This window comes from Sminthopsis crassicaudata, chromosome 2 (genome assembly GCF_048593235.1).
Source record: "Sminthopsis crassicaudata isolate SCR6 chromosome 2, ASM4859323v1, whole genome shotgun sequence".
NCBI lineage: Eukaryota > Metazoa > Chordata > Mammalia > Dasyuromorphia > Dasyuridae > Sminthopsis > Sminthopsis crassicaudata.
In genome coordinates, this window is record NC_133618.1 from 387745087 (window position 1) to 387760859 (window position 15773).

Genomic DNA, 15773 nt, shown 5'->3' on the forward strand with positions numbered 1-15773 from the left:
CCCTTGCAAGCCTTGAGTTGAGTATAGAGATATACCTAGAGGCATGTGCCTTGATGACTGAAAGAACTCTTTATTATACCAAAGTAAGGGAATATCTATACTATCTTTCTCTGGTAGCCAGTTCTTTCCCTCCCTGTGTCATACATAAATGGGAGTAAAAATTGGAATAAAAGATTGAGCAAAACACCAATAGTAAAAAGGAGACTATTCAAATTTGAGTTTTTATTAAATACATAGATGTTTGGAAATAAATTCATTCAAACTAGGCAAACAAAAGGTTTTGCTTTTTGTTAATTAAAAAAAAAACTTTTAAGGCAATTTGATATAATAGGTGTTTTCTAAGGTACTTGAAAGTAAGTATGGTCTCATGTGGTAGAGAGCTGGCCTTAAAAATCCTATTTCTGACACATTGACTTTGTGACCTTGAGCAAGTCATTTAACCTCTTAGTGCTCTGAACAACTAAGCTAATGTCTGATCTGTATTAATTTAGAGAGTTTTCTTTTCCTAGTTCTACACCCTATTTATTTTCTAAGATATTTAAATTCAAATATTGATATTTTTTCCCTCTATGATTCACTTGGATATTCCAATTAACAGTGTTAATCAGGAGTTCCTCATGTCTAGGGGGCTCAGTGTTATTAAATTTGTAATAGATTAGTATATTATCTTAGGGTGAACATGGTTAATATTGATTCTCATTTCATAGGAAGTAAGGCAAAATGCACTGAAATAGAACAAAAACTTTCAAGAAATGTCTATGTTGAGCTTGTTTATGTGGTTTTTGAGGGGGAGAGGTGGTGGTAGAATTTGACTTTAGGGTAGACGCTGTGGTATATATAGGATAAATTTGGGGAGGAGATTCTAACACAAAATATTGAGAAATGAAAAAGAGCATAATTAAATGCTTTTACATAGTGTGCATCCAAGGTGCAAAAGGAAAATAACAAAATGGGGAAAGGCAATAATCATAAATGACAAATTTATTTTAAATTTATGAAGAAATTATTACCCAAGGCCCATACCTCTAGGTAAGTCATCACAGAAGTTAAATATAGTTTATATGTGAGGAAATGGACCTTAAATCTCATGGGGGGAAATGCATATTGGAAAGAGCTTTTAGGGTACTCTTAAATAACAGTTGTTAAAATCTTTAGTTGGTAACTTAAGAACCAGGCAGGCAGTCATCAAGCATTAGGTGCTTATTTTGTCATTGGTACTGTGCATATAAGTACTGGGGGATATAAAGAAAGGGAAAAACAGTCGTTTTCTCTATCCATAGTGTGCATGTTACATTCTAGTGAAGTGATAAAAGGTGATCTCTGAGCACTTAAAGGAGGTTGAGGAAAGGCTTCTTGTAAAAGAGGGGATTTGAGCAGTGTCCTGAGGAAAGGTAGGGACATTTGAGATAACTTAAAGGACAGTAAGTAGCACAAAATTGGGAGATGGAATATCATCATGTGAGGAGCAACAAGTTCACCTGGTATGTAAAGTTTAGGAAGAGATTAAAGTATAAGCCAATTAGAAAGTAGGAAAGGACCAGGTTGTGAAGGGATTTAAAAACTAAGCAAAGAATTTTATATTTTATCCTAGGGAGCTCAAATAGGAAATCACTGGAGTTTGAAAGAGAGAGAACTAGAAATTATTGAAATAGTCTAGGCGTGATATAATGAAAGCCTGCTGACAGTGGAAAAAGAGGTTATGAAGGTAGAAATGTCAAGACCTGCCAACAGATGAAACAAAATATGAGTAAAGAATCAAAAATGACTTAGAACTAAGGTTGAGAATCCTGGGGATTAGGAAAATGATTCCTTTACAGTAATAAGGAAGTTTAGGAGAGACTATGGTTAGGGAGAAGGAAGGGGAAAATAATGAGTTTTGTTGTGTTGAGTTCAGGACATCTAGTTGTCAATATATGAGGCAGTCATTGATATTAAAGTAGATGATGCTCTGTAAACTCATCAGGGATAAATAGATATAAGAATCCTTTGCAAAGAGATGATTGAAGCCAAGAGAACAAAGGAGAAGTAAGAATGTATAGAGGGAAAAGATGGTCCAGAACATTATTTTGATAGATACCGACAATTTAATGGCCATAACCTGAAGGAAGATCTAGCAAAGGAGACTTTGAAAGGGTCAGAAAGGTAGGAGAAGGAGAGCAGAGCACAGAAACCTAGAGAGGAGAAAGTATCCAAGGAAAAAGGGTAAATGATCTTGTCAGGGGTTGCAGAGAAATCAGAAAGGTTAATTAAGAAAAGGTCTTTAGGTTTGGTAATTGAAGTATCATTGTAACTTTGGAGAAAACATTTTCAGTTGAATGAAATTGAAAGCTAGACTGTGGGGGAGATTTAGAATCCAGTGAAAAGTGTAGAGATGTAATTATGTATACATTACTAGTGACTCCATAAATTGATCCACTCTTTCTAGAAAATGTTGATAAATGATTAGCTTTAAAAATGTAGAAATATCCATTGAGATAAAGTAAGGGCCAGAATAGTCATTTGCCTTTTGGAGTCCTCTTTTGATGATCAACTCGAGTGAATTTTCTCTATAAAGCCTTCTGTAAAGTGTTGCCTTCCTTCCTAACATTACCTCCTTTTTATTTTATTTTTCTGTGTACCTGTCTTATCTTTCCTTTCCCAGATACTATGTAAGCTCCTTTAAGGCAGAATAATTTTTTATATATGTTTCTGGTGCCTTGTACATAAATAAGTACTCAGTAAACATTAGTTTATAAATTTTTATCTATTTTTATAATGAGGGAACATTAATAGTATAAGTTTATTGAATTTATAGCCTGTTCACTAATATTTCTAAAAGATTTTTCTGTTTTTTTTCTTCCCTCCACCCACTGTAAAAGAGACCTCACTATTTTATGACTTAATTTAAAGGTTTTTTTTAATTTAGTTTTTTTAGACTTCCAAAATGTGATTTATTATAAAATAAAAATCTCAGTTTCTGTATATTTGACTCTTTTGAACCTTAAAATAATCATGATAGCAGGTTTGCCTAGCTTATTTAAGTATATGGCTGTTTTGGGGGATTTAAAAATTTGTTAGTTCCCAAACTGTTATGGGACAATACCATTGTTAAAAGTTATGTTAATAAGACACTTTTATTGGTTTTTAATGGATTGCTATAATTCTCGAACAAGATCCCTTAAGTTGGCGTCCACAAAATTTCAAAATATATTGTAATCTAATTTGTATTTCATTGTTTTATGTATTTAAAAACATTATTTGGAGAAAGGATACAGAATGTATATGGGCTTCACCATACTCCAAAAGAAAGGAATTCAAGACACAAAAAGTTAAGAATCCTTCTCTAAAGACTTTAGTTCTTGTGAATTTCTTCAAATAATACTGTGGTTCATAGGAAAAATGTTTCTCTCTTTGCTGGCATTTAGAAAGCCATTTAGCTCCTTTTGTTTTTTTCTTTACGTGCTCAAAAATATCAGAGGTTTCTAAAAAAAAAAAAACAAAACAGTAGTCTTTTCAACATTATTGATATTGTTTCCTCTAACAAGCATTTTTTTTCATTTTCTGATTTACCTGGAGTTCCATTTGGATATAATAGCATGATATATACTATAAAAAGTTTAGATACTTGAAACCAATTCTGATCATCTATGATATTTAATTATAAGTTTTGTGGAGTTTTTTAATTCAATAAATTATTAATGAGATTGTACAATCATTAAGATTTCTCAAAAAAATCATTAAACCTACAGTGTGTCAGATATTGGGGATACAAATTCAAAATTGAGAACAGTACCTGCCCTCAAGAAGAGGTGGGTAGGTAGGTGAGAATACATGTTCATAGATGAATAAAGACTACATAACAAAGTAATTTAGAAGATGGGACACGGAGGACTGAGAGAATAAAGAAAAGCTTTTTTGAAGGAAGTGGCATCTATAACTGAGCTTTAAAAGGAGCTGAAATTCAGAGAGCATTGGGTGAGAACTTGGAAACATCTGTGTAAGAGAGTGGATGAAGCCTAGAGATAAAATATCTTTTACAGAGGCTAGCAAGGAGGCCAACTGGAATACCAGCTATGGTTTCTTATTCAAATTAATAATACAAGCTTTCTATTCATTAAGTTTTACAGTTTACCTACTTTGCTGGAACAAGAAAAAAATATATATATACTATAATTAATAACCCTGATTTTTTTTTTTTTTTATACTGTTTCTCCCTTTCCCTAAGCCTCAATGCTATTTTCCTCTTCAGATTACCTGGTTTTGTATTTTTCTGTGATCATTTTAATTTTAGTAGAAATTACTACTTGAATGCTTTTTTTACACATGATGAAATCTAAAGACAGTATGAGAATACTAAATCCAGTTTGGTATAAAGCAGCTGTTCAACACAGCTGTCAACTTTCTCTTCCCAACTCCAACCTTCCCACTGGCATGACAAACCCTCTGTGAGGACTTTTGCCATTAGAAATTGAAAGTAAAATTTGGCCCTGAGACTTGACTGCATGGTATATAGGTTTAGAGCCAGAAGCACAAAGGTACCTCAGAGGGTATCTAGTCCTAATTTTAAAGTAAGAAAATTGAGGTCCTAAGAAGTAAAATATTTGCCCAGAATCTCAATATAGTATATAGGAGGTTGAGTCAGTGGATCTGAGTTAACAATTCTCAAAATTCAAATATAGTGTAAGAAAAAAAAACTTAATTCAGAAGACTATGCCTAGGACTCATGACTGGAAAAAAAAAGCAGTGATTCCAAAAGAATCTGAGATGGTAGAAGAGCCACATATATCCTTAAGAAAGGGAAGAAACTTGTAAGAATTTATTGTAGAAAATAAATTATTTCCACCTTAAAAACCCTATTCATACAACCCAAGGACTTACTGGTATTAAGAATGATACTGACCTGAAGTAGGAGCCTCTCACCTAACTTTGGTGTGGGTGTATCTTTGAGAGCAGGAAGCCATACGTACATATAGCCTCTTTTGTATCCTCTTTCCTCCTTTGCTTCCCTTACTTTGAAAAGTAGTTGTGCTGTTTTTTTTAGAAAACTATGAATTTTTTTTTGTCTTAATTTCCTTTACTTTTTGTATGTGTTCATATATTATTCCAGGTTTGACCAGATTCTGGATGACAATCTTTGTTTAGTTTTGAATTTGTTTTTATTTATTTGTTCTAGGGGTGGAAGCCAGAAGTAATTTTTTAGGTAGTATAGTTTATATTACCAGACATAGTGCTTGGAGTAAACCAAGATTTTGGTGGAGAAAACTATATAATAACATAGTCTACTTAAAGAAGTTTTTTCCCAAGAGAAGTTTAATTTTAAGGCCACTTAGCTTGAAGGCAGAATGTACTAGGAATGTGAATTTTTCTTAGAATAAGCATGTGTGGATATTTGTGCGGAGTTAGTATTTTAATCCATTGTAAATTTCTCTGGCATTTCTTAGTCCAGTTATTCACATTTCTTTATTTGCTATAAATTGCATTCTATTCAGAATTCTTCAAAGACTAGTATTCTTTTATCCTGAGAGGCACATAACATCATTGGTAGAACATTGAAATTTAAAAAGATAGTTCTTCATTTTTGAAGTAAAGTTTTGGCTTATTAAAATAATTTTGCAATTTCTGGAAGGGAAGTAGCAGTGGACAGTGTGTGTGTATCTGCACCATCACTTTCCTTGAGGTGGTGAAGTAAGTGGAACCTATATGGCAAACTTTTTGTAGGACAGGAACAAGATTCTCACAAAATGGACAGAGAGGGTTTTGATTTGCATCACTGGAGAGAACATTAATAGTGGTGAGATCGCAGATCCATTGTGCTGGGGTCATGCTAACCTTTCATATACTTTAAATTTGTATTTTGGAGATTCTTGTCCTAATGTTTTTTCAGATCAAGTCATAAACATCCTTGTTCTGTCCTATATTTCTATAGCCTTGATGCTGACTTTAGTGTTACCTCAGATGTTGAGGTTGGCAAGCTTTTTTGTCTTAGAGGAAGTAGTGTATTCATCCTCTACAGAAAGGATTAAGTGGAGATTGAAAAGGCCAATTGTTGGGAGTATTGAAGACAATAATTTGCTTTTGTTTCAGGTTAGACTTAGTGACCTCTGTGGTCCCTTGAGATTCTACATATTTTTGTCTAGCTAGCCCTAACCCTCTTTCCTGGTATTGTAGAAGTATAACTTCTAACATCTTCATCTCATTTTCTCCTATCATAATCAAGTTAAATATTACATTTGCAAAAATACAGAGTAGTGGAAAAAGCATTGGACATAGAGGGAAAATTCTGGGTTCAAGTCCTGATTTTTTTACTTGGTGATAATTGTATTAACTTGAAAATTTATTTCATTTCCCTAGGCTTCTTTAAAATGGTTTGCTTGTACCATAGGTTTGCTGTGGAAATCAAGTAAATCATGTTTATAAACTACTTTGTGAATGACTTGTTGAGTATCTCTTAAGATCTTTATCTCTGTAGCATAGTTTTTAAAAAATATATAAATATATATGTCCCTAAATCTTTCTGAAATATCCACAAAAAAATTAAAGTGGTTTTAGTAAAACCATTTAAGGAGTCAAATGAGAGCCTATTATCTTTAGGTTCCTAGACAGGGTTCTTTACTTGGTGTCTATGAATAGTTTTAGTATTTTGGTAGCTGTATTTCACTATAATTTGTTTCTTTGTAATCTATGTGTTTTAAGCATCTGAAATATCATTCTAAGAAGGGATCCATAGATTTTGCCAGATTGCCAGAGGGAAATATGACACATAAAAAGGTTAAAAAGCCTTGTTTCCAGATCAATAACAATGTTTTTCAACAATGTTTTAAAATCAGTGTGGAAAAAAATTTTTAATGTAAACGAGAAGCTGCATTGCTGTCAATTTAGGTACAAATCAACTTTATATGTAGAAGTAAGCATATGAAAGCTAGAAGCTGTGGCCCTTGATATCCAAAGATGTTAAATCTTTGCAACTCTGCTTTATCTTCTGACCTATATCTCCAAATAAAAATACCTCATAGGAAAAAACTGGATAGTAACTTCATAAATTTGAAAGAGTAGAAGTTTTTTTCCAGAAGTATTTATCTTTGGGATCTCTTTAAAGTAAAATATACTGTGAATATCACATTTAAAAAAAAAAAGAATTTCCAATCATATCAAAGGATTTTGTTTTAACCTCATTCAGATAGTAACTTCCTTAATTTAGTGATGAGAGGTTCAAAATTGTATGCATCTTAAGACAGAGCCAATGTGTTGATTTGTTTTTCTTGATTGCATATTTGTTAAAAGAGAAAACATCTATTGGGATTCAATGGGGGGAGATGGACTAGTGGATAATGATGGACATTTTAAAAGAGCATCAATAAAACATTTTTTAATTTTAAAAAAATTTGCTAATTTGGTTGTTAATGCATTTCATTAAATACTTATGCTTTTCAGTGGGGAAGTTGTTTTTTTGAATGTGGCTTTATCTTACATGTTTTGACCTATAACTATAATACAAATCTGAATACAGGTCTTTTAACTGAAGCAGGAAAAATCAAAGGTTAAAAACCACAAACTTAGATCATTAACAGTACTAATTTAGCTTTAAAAATAATTTTATTCTTACTACTTTTTCTCTTTTTCTATTACCATATTGGGTTGGGGGAGTTAGTTCCCCAAATCTATTTTTCACAAAACTCAAATTCATTGTATAAGTACACTATTTCAGTTTCAGTGTACAAATTCAGTGTAATTATACTCTTGATAAAAGAGCAAGTGTAAGTGACAAAATGAAGAAAGTAGTGATAATAAAAATATATTAAAAGAGTTCTTTATTAAAGCAAATGTTACAAGATTTTTATACAATAATCTTTTGTATAATTTGTTTATCTGTTTATCTCTCCCATTTTAATACTGTGATCCATATTTAAACCAAGACTACTTTTTCATCTGTGTGTAGTTGACATATTTATAGAATATATAAAAGTTAGCATACCTGTTAGGTTTTACTATCTAGTACAGTTTGCATAGAGGATCATCTTAATCCCTCTAAATCTCTCTCCATGTAGAGAATTCTTCTATTCTCACTGTTTCAATTACCACTAATAACCCCCAATTTCTGTCTAGTCCTAATATAAGGATAATGTCCATAATCCTTAGCCTAGTATTCTTATTGCAAATTATCTTTCCAACTAAAGTACTACTCTTTCCCTTCAGACTTTTTTCCCCACAGATAGACTTGTTTCCCCTTTGGTTTGAAAGCACATTCTCTCTTGTGGTTTTGTTCTCTGTATTTCTCTTTACCTCATAAACCCCAGAGACCATCTTGTTCAACCTTTTCATTTTGCTGATAAGGAAATTGAGGTCCAGGGATGTTAAGTGACTTGCTCCAAGATCATTCTACTGTAAGCATCAAAGGTTAGGTTTGAACCTACATCTTCTAATTGTAGAGGAAATGCTTTTTCTACTTTATTCAGGAAGACTTCCTGATTAATTCCAAATCACAGTGATCGGATCCTTAACATTATAATACTTTATGTTTGCACCTGGACATGGCTGTTATAATTGTAAAACCCTTAGGGCAATATTTTTTCCTGTCTTTTACTGCTTCATACTTTAAATTTTTTAAACTTTTTATGTATATACATTTAACATCTATTGTGTTAAGATCTGGGGGAAGTACAGTGTTCAGATAAGACTAGTTACAACTATAATGTAATTTATGTCTATTAGTGTGTATATTCCCCTCCTGGATCACTGCCTTGTCGTGGCGGAGGGGCTTGCGTAGCTCAATGAAACTATGAGCTATACCGTAAAGGGTTACCCAAGATGGACAGGTCATAGTGGAGAGTTCTGACAAAAGGTGATCCACTGGAGAAGGATATAGAAAACCTCTCCAGTATCTTTGCTAAGAAAACCCCATGGGCAGTATTAAAATTTTCCTGGTGTGCTATGGTCTTAAGTCACAAAGAGTTGGATTTGACTGAACAATAGCAGTAACAAATAACAAAGATTTCATCTAAATGATTACATTCTCCTTGGGATTAGGAATAGCCTTCTAACTTAAAAATTATTAAATTCCATGGTATTGAGCATAGTACTTATACATTCTGTATTAGATTATTGAGAGTATTCTTAATGGGTCTTTTGTTTTTTTGGTATATTTAGCTTTTCTATGCCCTGTTATGTCTGTAGTTTTACCCTCTTTCTATTTCTATTTAATAGAAATAGAACTCTAAGAGAAGTAATAGTTGAAGGAAAGAAATAGAATTTAGTGACATATAGTAGGGCTGTTCTATAAACCTATAGAGGTTTTATCTGTAGCTGTCCTTACTCTCTGCCCAAAGTCCAGTTATTTGTAATCCTATAAGAAGATTGCTATTTCACCACCACTATTGAAAAATTATTTTCAACTGCTTGCTGCTAGCTAAAAGAAAATGAGAAGACTTGAATAATTTTGGGTAGACATAGCAGACAAAGTAGGGATAGATATTTAAAGATTCTTTGCTTATTGCATATGTATTCTTAGAAACTTCTTGAGATTGTTCATTAAGCTAGTCAGTGGCTAACACTAGGAAAAGGTTGTATCCTAGAACCTTCTTAGGAAAATGGAAGACCAGGCAGGAATAAGCACAAATTAAGAGACCTTTATGCCTTTGCCAGGAAAGTTCTCCTTTCCTCTTACAGTGAAGATACCACTCATCCTTCCAGACTCAATTTAAATAAGCTTTTCTCTTTCCTCTTTTGAATCTTTCTAGCACCTTATAAAATGCTTCTTGTTGAAAGTTGTCATTATCATGCTGTGTGTGAGTGTATGTGTAAAATCTGTTGCTTATATACTTGATTTTTCTCACTTCTACATTATAAGCTGAGTACTTGGACTTTGTGCTTGTTTCTTTTACTATATTCTCAATGCATATTTTTGAAAGGGTCATAGATTTAGATATGTATGGCGTAGTTCAAAACTCCCAGGTGCAAAACCAGATTAAAATGCAATTGGGAAATAAAGTAAATACAATAATAAACATAAATAATACATTTTGAAACTCATCAGAATTTTGTATAAAAGAATTCTTAATATATGGATACTATAGTGACCCCCATTTCTATTTGAATTTGACATCACTTTTCTGAGGAACTTACCAATCCTCACATTTTACAGATTTTAAAGTTCTTTGACTTGTCCAAAGTTTTACAGTTCACCCAACTCAAACATAAACCCTGTGTCTTTTGACTCCCAAGAACTAGCACTTTCCCCTGAACCATACTGCTTTTGATTATTTTGAATAACATTTCCTATGATTTGGACATTGAATTTGTGTTAATGGAGCATGTGTCTGATTTAACACTTTTTTTTTCTCCTTAAAAGCAGGCTCATTTTATAGTTGGCTCTTATTAAATGGATGCTATAGTAGCTGTCAAATGTGGGTGGCTCAAACAAATCTGAATCTCAAATAAAAATAATAATGCTTCTAGATTTTATTGCTTGATGTTACTTTTAATGTAAAAATGTTAACTCTTTGTTTTTTAATAGAGTAAAACATAAAAGAATTCAGGTTAAATCCATTTACTTGAAAGTTTTGCAACACCAATAAAAAGTTTTCTTAAATGTCTATCATAGCTCATTTTATTTAGTATTTTGCTTCAGAATTAAAAAAAAAATTTTGAAAGCCTATGTTTAGCTAGCATTGCTTTTAGTGAATAAAATAAATATATACTTTGATTCAAATCAAGCAGTGCTTTGGTGCTAGTATAGATAGGCTTTTTGTTGTTGTTGTTGTTGTTGTTTTGTTTGTTTTAATGCCTATTAGAGAAAGAATTAAGGATTTAAACAGAAAATTCCTTCTTCCAAACCCCTCCATTTTTCCCATTTGATTCCTTGAGATGTATAGAAAAAGTAACACCTAAAACTAGAAGTGTCTTAGGGTTGAGGCATAGTGCATATTATAACATCTGTAAACTTTACATTTTAGAACTACTTGAGTTCCTGGACTGTCCTGTTTTCCTCATTTTATACATTCTTTTAAAACACTACTGATACTAGGAGATACACGCGCACACATGCACACACAGCATAAATAACTAAGCAAAACATTTTTGTTTCAGTTATTAGAAAAAGAAAAGTTTAGACCTTAAAAAGAAGTGGATAGAGCACAAGCCTTGGAGTCAGGAGGACCTGAGTTCAAATTTGGCCTCAGACACAGAAGTATTAACTTACTAGCTATGTGACCCTGACAAATCACTTAACCCCAGTTGCCTCACACAGGAGGAAAAAAAGAATCAATCTTTAAAAGACTCAAAAGTCATGATTTTCATTATAATACATTATTGTATATGTATTATTCTTAGTGACTTCTTGAGATTGATGATTTAAGCTAGTCAGTGGCTAATATTAAGAAAGGTTTGTATCCTAGAACCTTGTTAGGAAATTGGAAGACCATTAGGAATAAGCCCAAATAAATGAGACCTTTGTGCCTTTGCAAGGAAATCTGCTGTTGCAATATTATTGTTGAGGAACAGGATCTTCAGAAGTCTTTGTACCCTTATTTTAATAACAGAATTTACCTACTAAAAAACAAAGTGTTTCATTATTGGCTATTTGAATGGGGGAAAGGGAGAGTAGCTCCTGGACAAGAATGCAACTTGAATATAATGAAATTCTGAAGACTCATCTGAAGTTAATATTACATTGCCATCAGGATTTTAAAACTGCCGATCTCTGGGAAGAAGAGCTATTTGGAAAAGTAGGAAAAAGAAACTGTGTAGACCTGTTAAAAATACAACTCTCTCAAAATAAGATTTTGGTATCTTTCTGTCAACTAAATCTCTCCCCCCCCCCTTTTTTTTTTTTTAAAGGAGTTGAATGACCTGGCACGTGACCCCCCAGCTCAGTGTTCAGCAGGTCCTGTTGGAGATGACAGTAAGTATTTCATGAAATCACTCAGAAATTGTGTAGATCTAAGAGCTATGTAGAACATATAAAATTTGATAGGAATCTTCTTTTTGAAAGCATATGCTATAAGGTAATAAAGCAGTGAATATGTATTTTTCTTGAGAAGCTTTCTTTTAGTAACAAGGAAGGTATAGTTAGAAGCTGAAAAAAAGTAATATATTTTTCCCCATAACTACTATGAACTTTCATTAAACATTTGTCCACCTAGTATAAACAGCTTGGTTCTTACCCTACTTTTTTTTTTTGGCAAGGATATTTCAAGCAGAAGATCTTGACTTCAGCTCTAAACAGCAAGTTATCTTCCTTAAAAAGCACAAGAAGAGATTTGATAAGTGGTTTTGTGTGTTTTTATATTGAAATGTGCTTAAGAATCCTTAGTATTTAGTCGTGTCAATTGTTTGAAAGTTCTAGGTGCTCAGAGTACTGCCTAAAAGAACTCAAGAACTTATAGTACTAAAAGAACTTAGTACTACTGTTAGTAGTTAGTTATAATTGTATTGTTAACTCGTATTTGGTAGAGCATTTCCTTTTCCATCTAGTTGCCTAGACAGCTTTTCAGGAAGAATATTTTAGATAAAATACTTATCAATATGAAATCTTTGAGAATGAGTTTGTGCCTATGACTTACAGAAAAAGGATCTTTTTGAGTAGATTTAACTTTTTGAAGCATTTGTGCTTTCTCCTGGGTTATGATTTTGTTGTGGATTTTTATTTTATTTATTTATTTTTGGTTAGGGCTGTGTTTATGTGTATGAACTTAAGTTTTCTTAGAATAGACAAGGGTTAAAACATTAAGAACTAAAAAGAAAAATCTCTAAAAGGATTCCTTTATGGCTTACATCCTTATGGATATATTAATTGTATACATATGATAAATGGTGAAAAACAATTTAGTATTTTTTTCCCTACTTTTTGGCCCAATTCCATTATGTATTTAGGATTTTTTTTTTTAAATGAGATATTCCTTCTTAGAGACAAACTATCTCCTTCAAATTGTCCATGTAATTGTAATTTTTCCTTTCTGCTGAATTTTCGACCAGAATTCTCAAAGCTGAGAAAGAGATTGAAAACTTCACCATTACAGTTTTTGGAGGTCAGAAACTCTTCTCTTTTGAGTTATCAAACAAGGTTTTTTCACATCTGAAGAAATTTTTCTGTACTTTTGTAGTTAACCAAGATTATTGGTACAATCACATTCTTATTACCAAGGTGAAAAAACATTATTACCTAGAAAACTCTTCCTTGATTAAATAAAATACCTAGAAAACTCTTCCTTGATTAAATAAAATACCTTCTACTTTATCATATTTGATAGCATCGGTGCTCAATAAGTGTTTAAGCATTTAGGCAAAGAGAAGTTAAGTCTCATATTTTGGGAGGATATCCTTCCATTTGTTCAACTAGATGTTCCTTGTAGACTTTGTTTTAGAATGTTTACTTTTAAAAAGGTCCATTATAAAGAACTGAGAGAGAGAGAACTAGAGAGAGTTATATCAGAAGGTTTGTATGAGTAAAGTAGAAAGGTCTAAAGATTGATTCATTGTTCTTAATTTATTTAGAACCAGAGGGAATCTGTTAACACTAAAATAAGCTTGTTAAGAATTGTCTCGGCACAGATGTGTTATTTCAATTGAGCTCCACAAATCTTATAAGATGTAGTATAAGTACTCATTCCATTTTACAGATGAAGAAATGGAGGCTAAGTGTGGGATAAGTATTCAAGATTATATAACTATTAATTGGCAAAACCTGGACTTAAATTGAGCACTTCTGATAAGCTTGTGCACTATACTAAACTGCTTTTTTTAGCGAATGAGAGATGGTATTTGCAGCTATATATTGACTTTTTTAGGTTATCATATAAAACTTTTTAATTTTTCTGTAACAATGTAACAGGCAGTAAGAAACATACACATAATGTTAAGAAAAAACAATCTGAAGACATGTCGATGACTTAAACTATTACTTAATTTGCCTTTTTAAAAAAATACTTGTTTGAACAGATCTCTAAAGACTTCTGCATTCAAATATTTTCTGAGGTTGACTCTCAAACATTAATAAATATTAAACTTAATTTTTTAATTGATTTTAATTTTTAAGCCAAACTACTTTTGTCAATTTGGTTTGGATGCTAAGTTTTTTCTCCTAGTACCAAAAGTGTAAGAAGAGTTAGCCACCTGGGATATATTCTTTTTAAAACAATTTCTTAGACCATTTTTAGTAGCAGATTTTAGTAAGGTTGGAATTTTTATCAACTAACAACACAGACTTAAGTTTATAGCTACTACCTTTGATGGTAAATATTTTAGCAGAATTTTCTGAGCTGTTTATAAACTCATATAATGTGAGAGATTTCTAGTTTGAAGTATAGCAAGTCTTTGGTCTACTTAAAGGTCATTAATTCAAATTTGTCTTATTTAAGTTCTGTTGTTGAACCAACATGACAAAATAATGCATCAGAAAATTGAATGGCTAGAAGAACTGGAAAAAACATATTTTAAAAATCTATGGCTATTAACCAAGTGTTTTTTTTTTTGTTTTGTTTTGTTTAATTTTGCTCTTTTGTTTTTAAATTTTAAATCAGTGGTTTGTTTAGAACTCAATACAATCTTTGGAGGAGTCTCTTTTCAATATAAGAAAAAGGGTTTTGAACCTCATTATGCAAAATATTCTAAATTTTGAATTATTTAAATTTTTTTTTCCACTTCGGAGGTGGTTTTTATTTATTATTTTGATGCTCAAATCTTGTGTAGGCCTCTAGAATTTAATCACTTAATTTAAAGTGCTCTCTTCCCCAGAACATTTGTAATATTTAGTATTTGGTACTATTCGTAGTACTTAAACACTTTCTAACATAAGGCTATAATTAGATAAATGTTGGGCCAAGGCAAGAGAACTGTGCTGCTTACTGTTATTATCTCAGTTGAGTTACTTAATCTGTAACTCTGTCCTTTACCCTTTTTAGCATAGGTTGTGGTAAGAATCGGCTAAAATGTTGGCTATGAAAGCATTTAGAAACATAAAATGCTGCATAGATACTGAGATCATTGGAAGCAAGGATTTGGAAGTTTTCCTTTTTTAAAAAGTCTGCTTTTAAGCCCCTACCCATTGTCTTTCTGGTTCCTCTTGCTAAAATTATTATACGAAAGTAGCAATTTAATTTAAATTGATTTTAATAAAAGAGTTCCTGATTTTAAAAAAAAGTAGTCTTTCTTTTAAAAAACACCTCTTTCAGATTTGTTTTGGTTATCATCCTATCAAATTAGAAGTTCATCTTAATGCACTTTTTGCATTATTTGTGCTTTTAGGTGGTAGTAGTTCTGAATTGTCTCTGCATTCTTGCTAGATAACCAACAGTAGCTCTAAATTGTTTTGTATTAAATCTAATACCAAACTAGTATTAATCTTTCATCTGATTCTTAGGTATTTGACCATTATTCTTTGGACAAAAGTTATTTTATTTTAAGTGCATTATTTGCTCTATTATGAACTCGGCACTTAAAAAAAAAAAAGCTTGCGTGTGAAAAAAGTTTAAAAAAGAAATCAGTTTGATGTTATAGTTAATTGACTATTGATGGGCTTATTTGACTTTGCATGTGTGCAAAGGATCACATGAGGTACTCATAGGAGATATGTGACAAATTAGCACTTGGCTTTTATCATTAAGAAACTTATAGTTCTTTAGTTAAACCCCAGGTAAGCACAGAGTAGCTTAGGTATGCACTTATAATTGTTTTAAGTAATATAAACTTAATGGGACATATCAGTCTCATTATAGTTTAATTGTTTATACTGCAAAAATAAATATATTTCCTAATTCCTGGTCCAACACTTTTGTCTAATGAGCCTTATTACTAAAACATTT

At 31.9% G+C, this 15773-nt stretch overlaps 1 protein-coding gene across 4 annotated transcripts in view; it reads left to right on the forward strand.

Annotated features, from left to right (window-relative positions):
• The window catches only part of UBE2D2 (ubiquitin conjugating enzyme E2 D2), a 40765-nt gene that overhangs the window by 13191 nt on the left and 11801 nt on the right, over positions 1 to 15773 (forward strand). For all 4 annotated transcript variants that reach the window (XM_074291518.1, XM_074291520.1, XM_074291519.1 and 1 more), the window contains one exon: positions 11812 to 11875. In XM_074291518.1, the coding sequence (XP_074147619.1) occupies positions 11812 to 11875 (64 nt within the window). The remainder of the gene's footprint in view (positions 1 to 11811; positions 11876 to 15773) is intronic.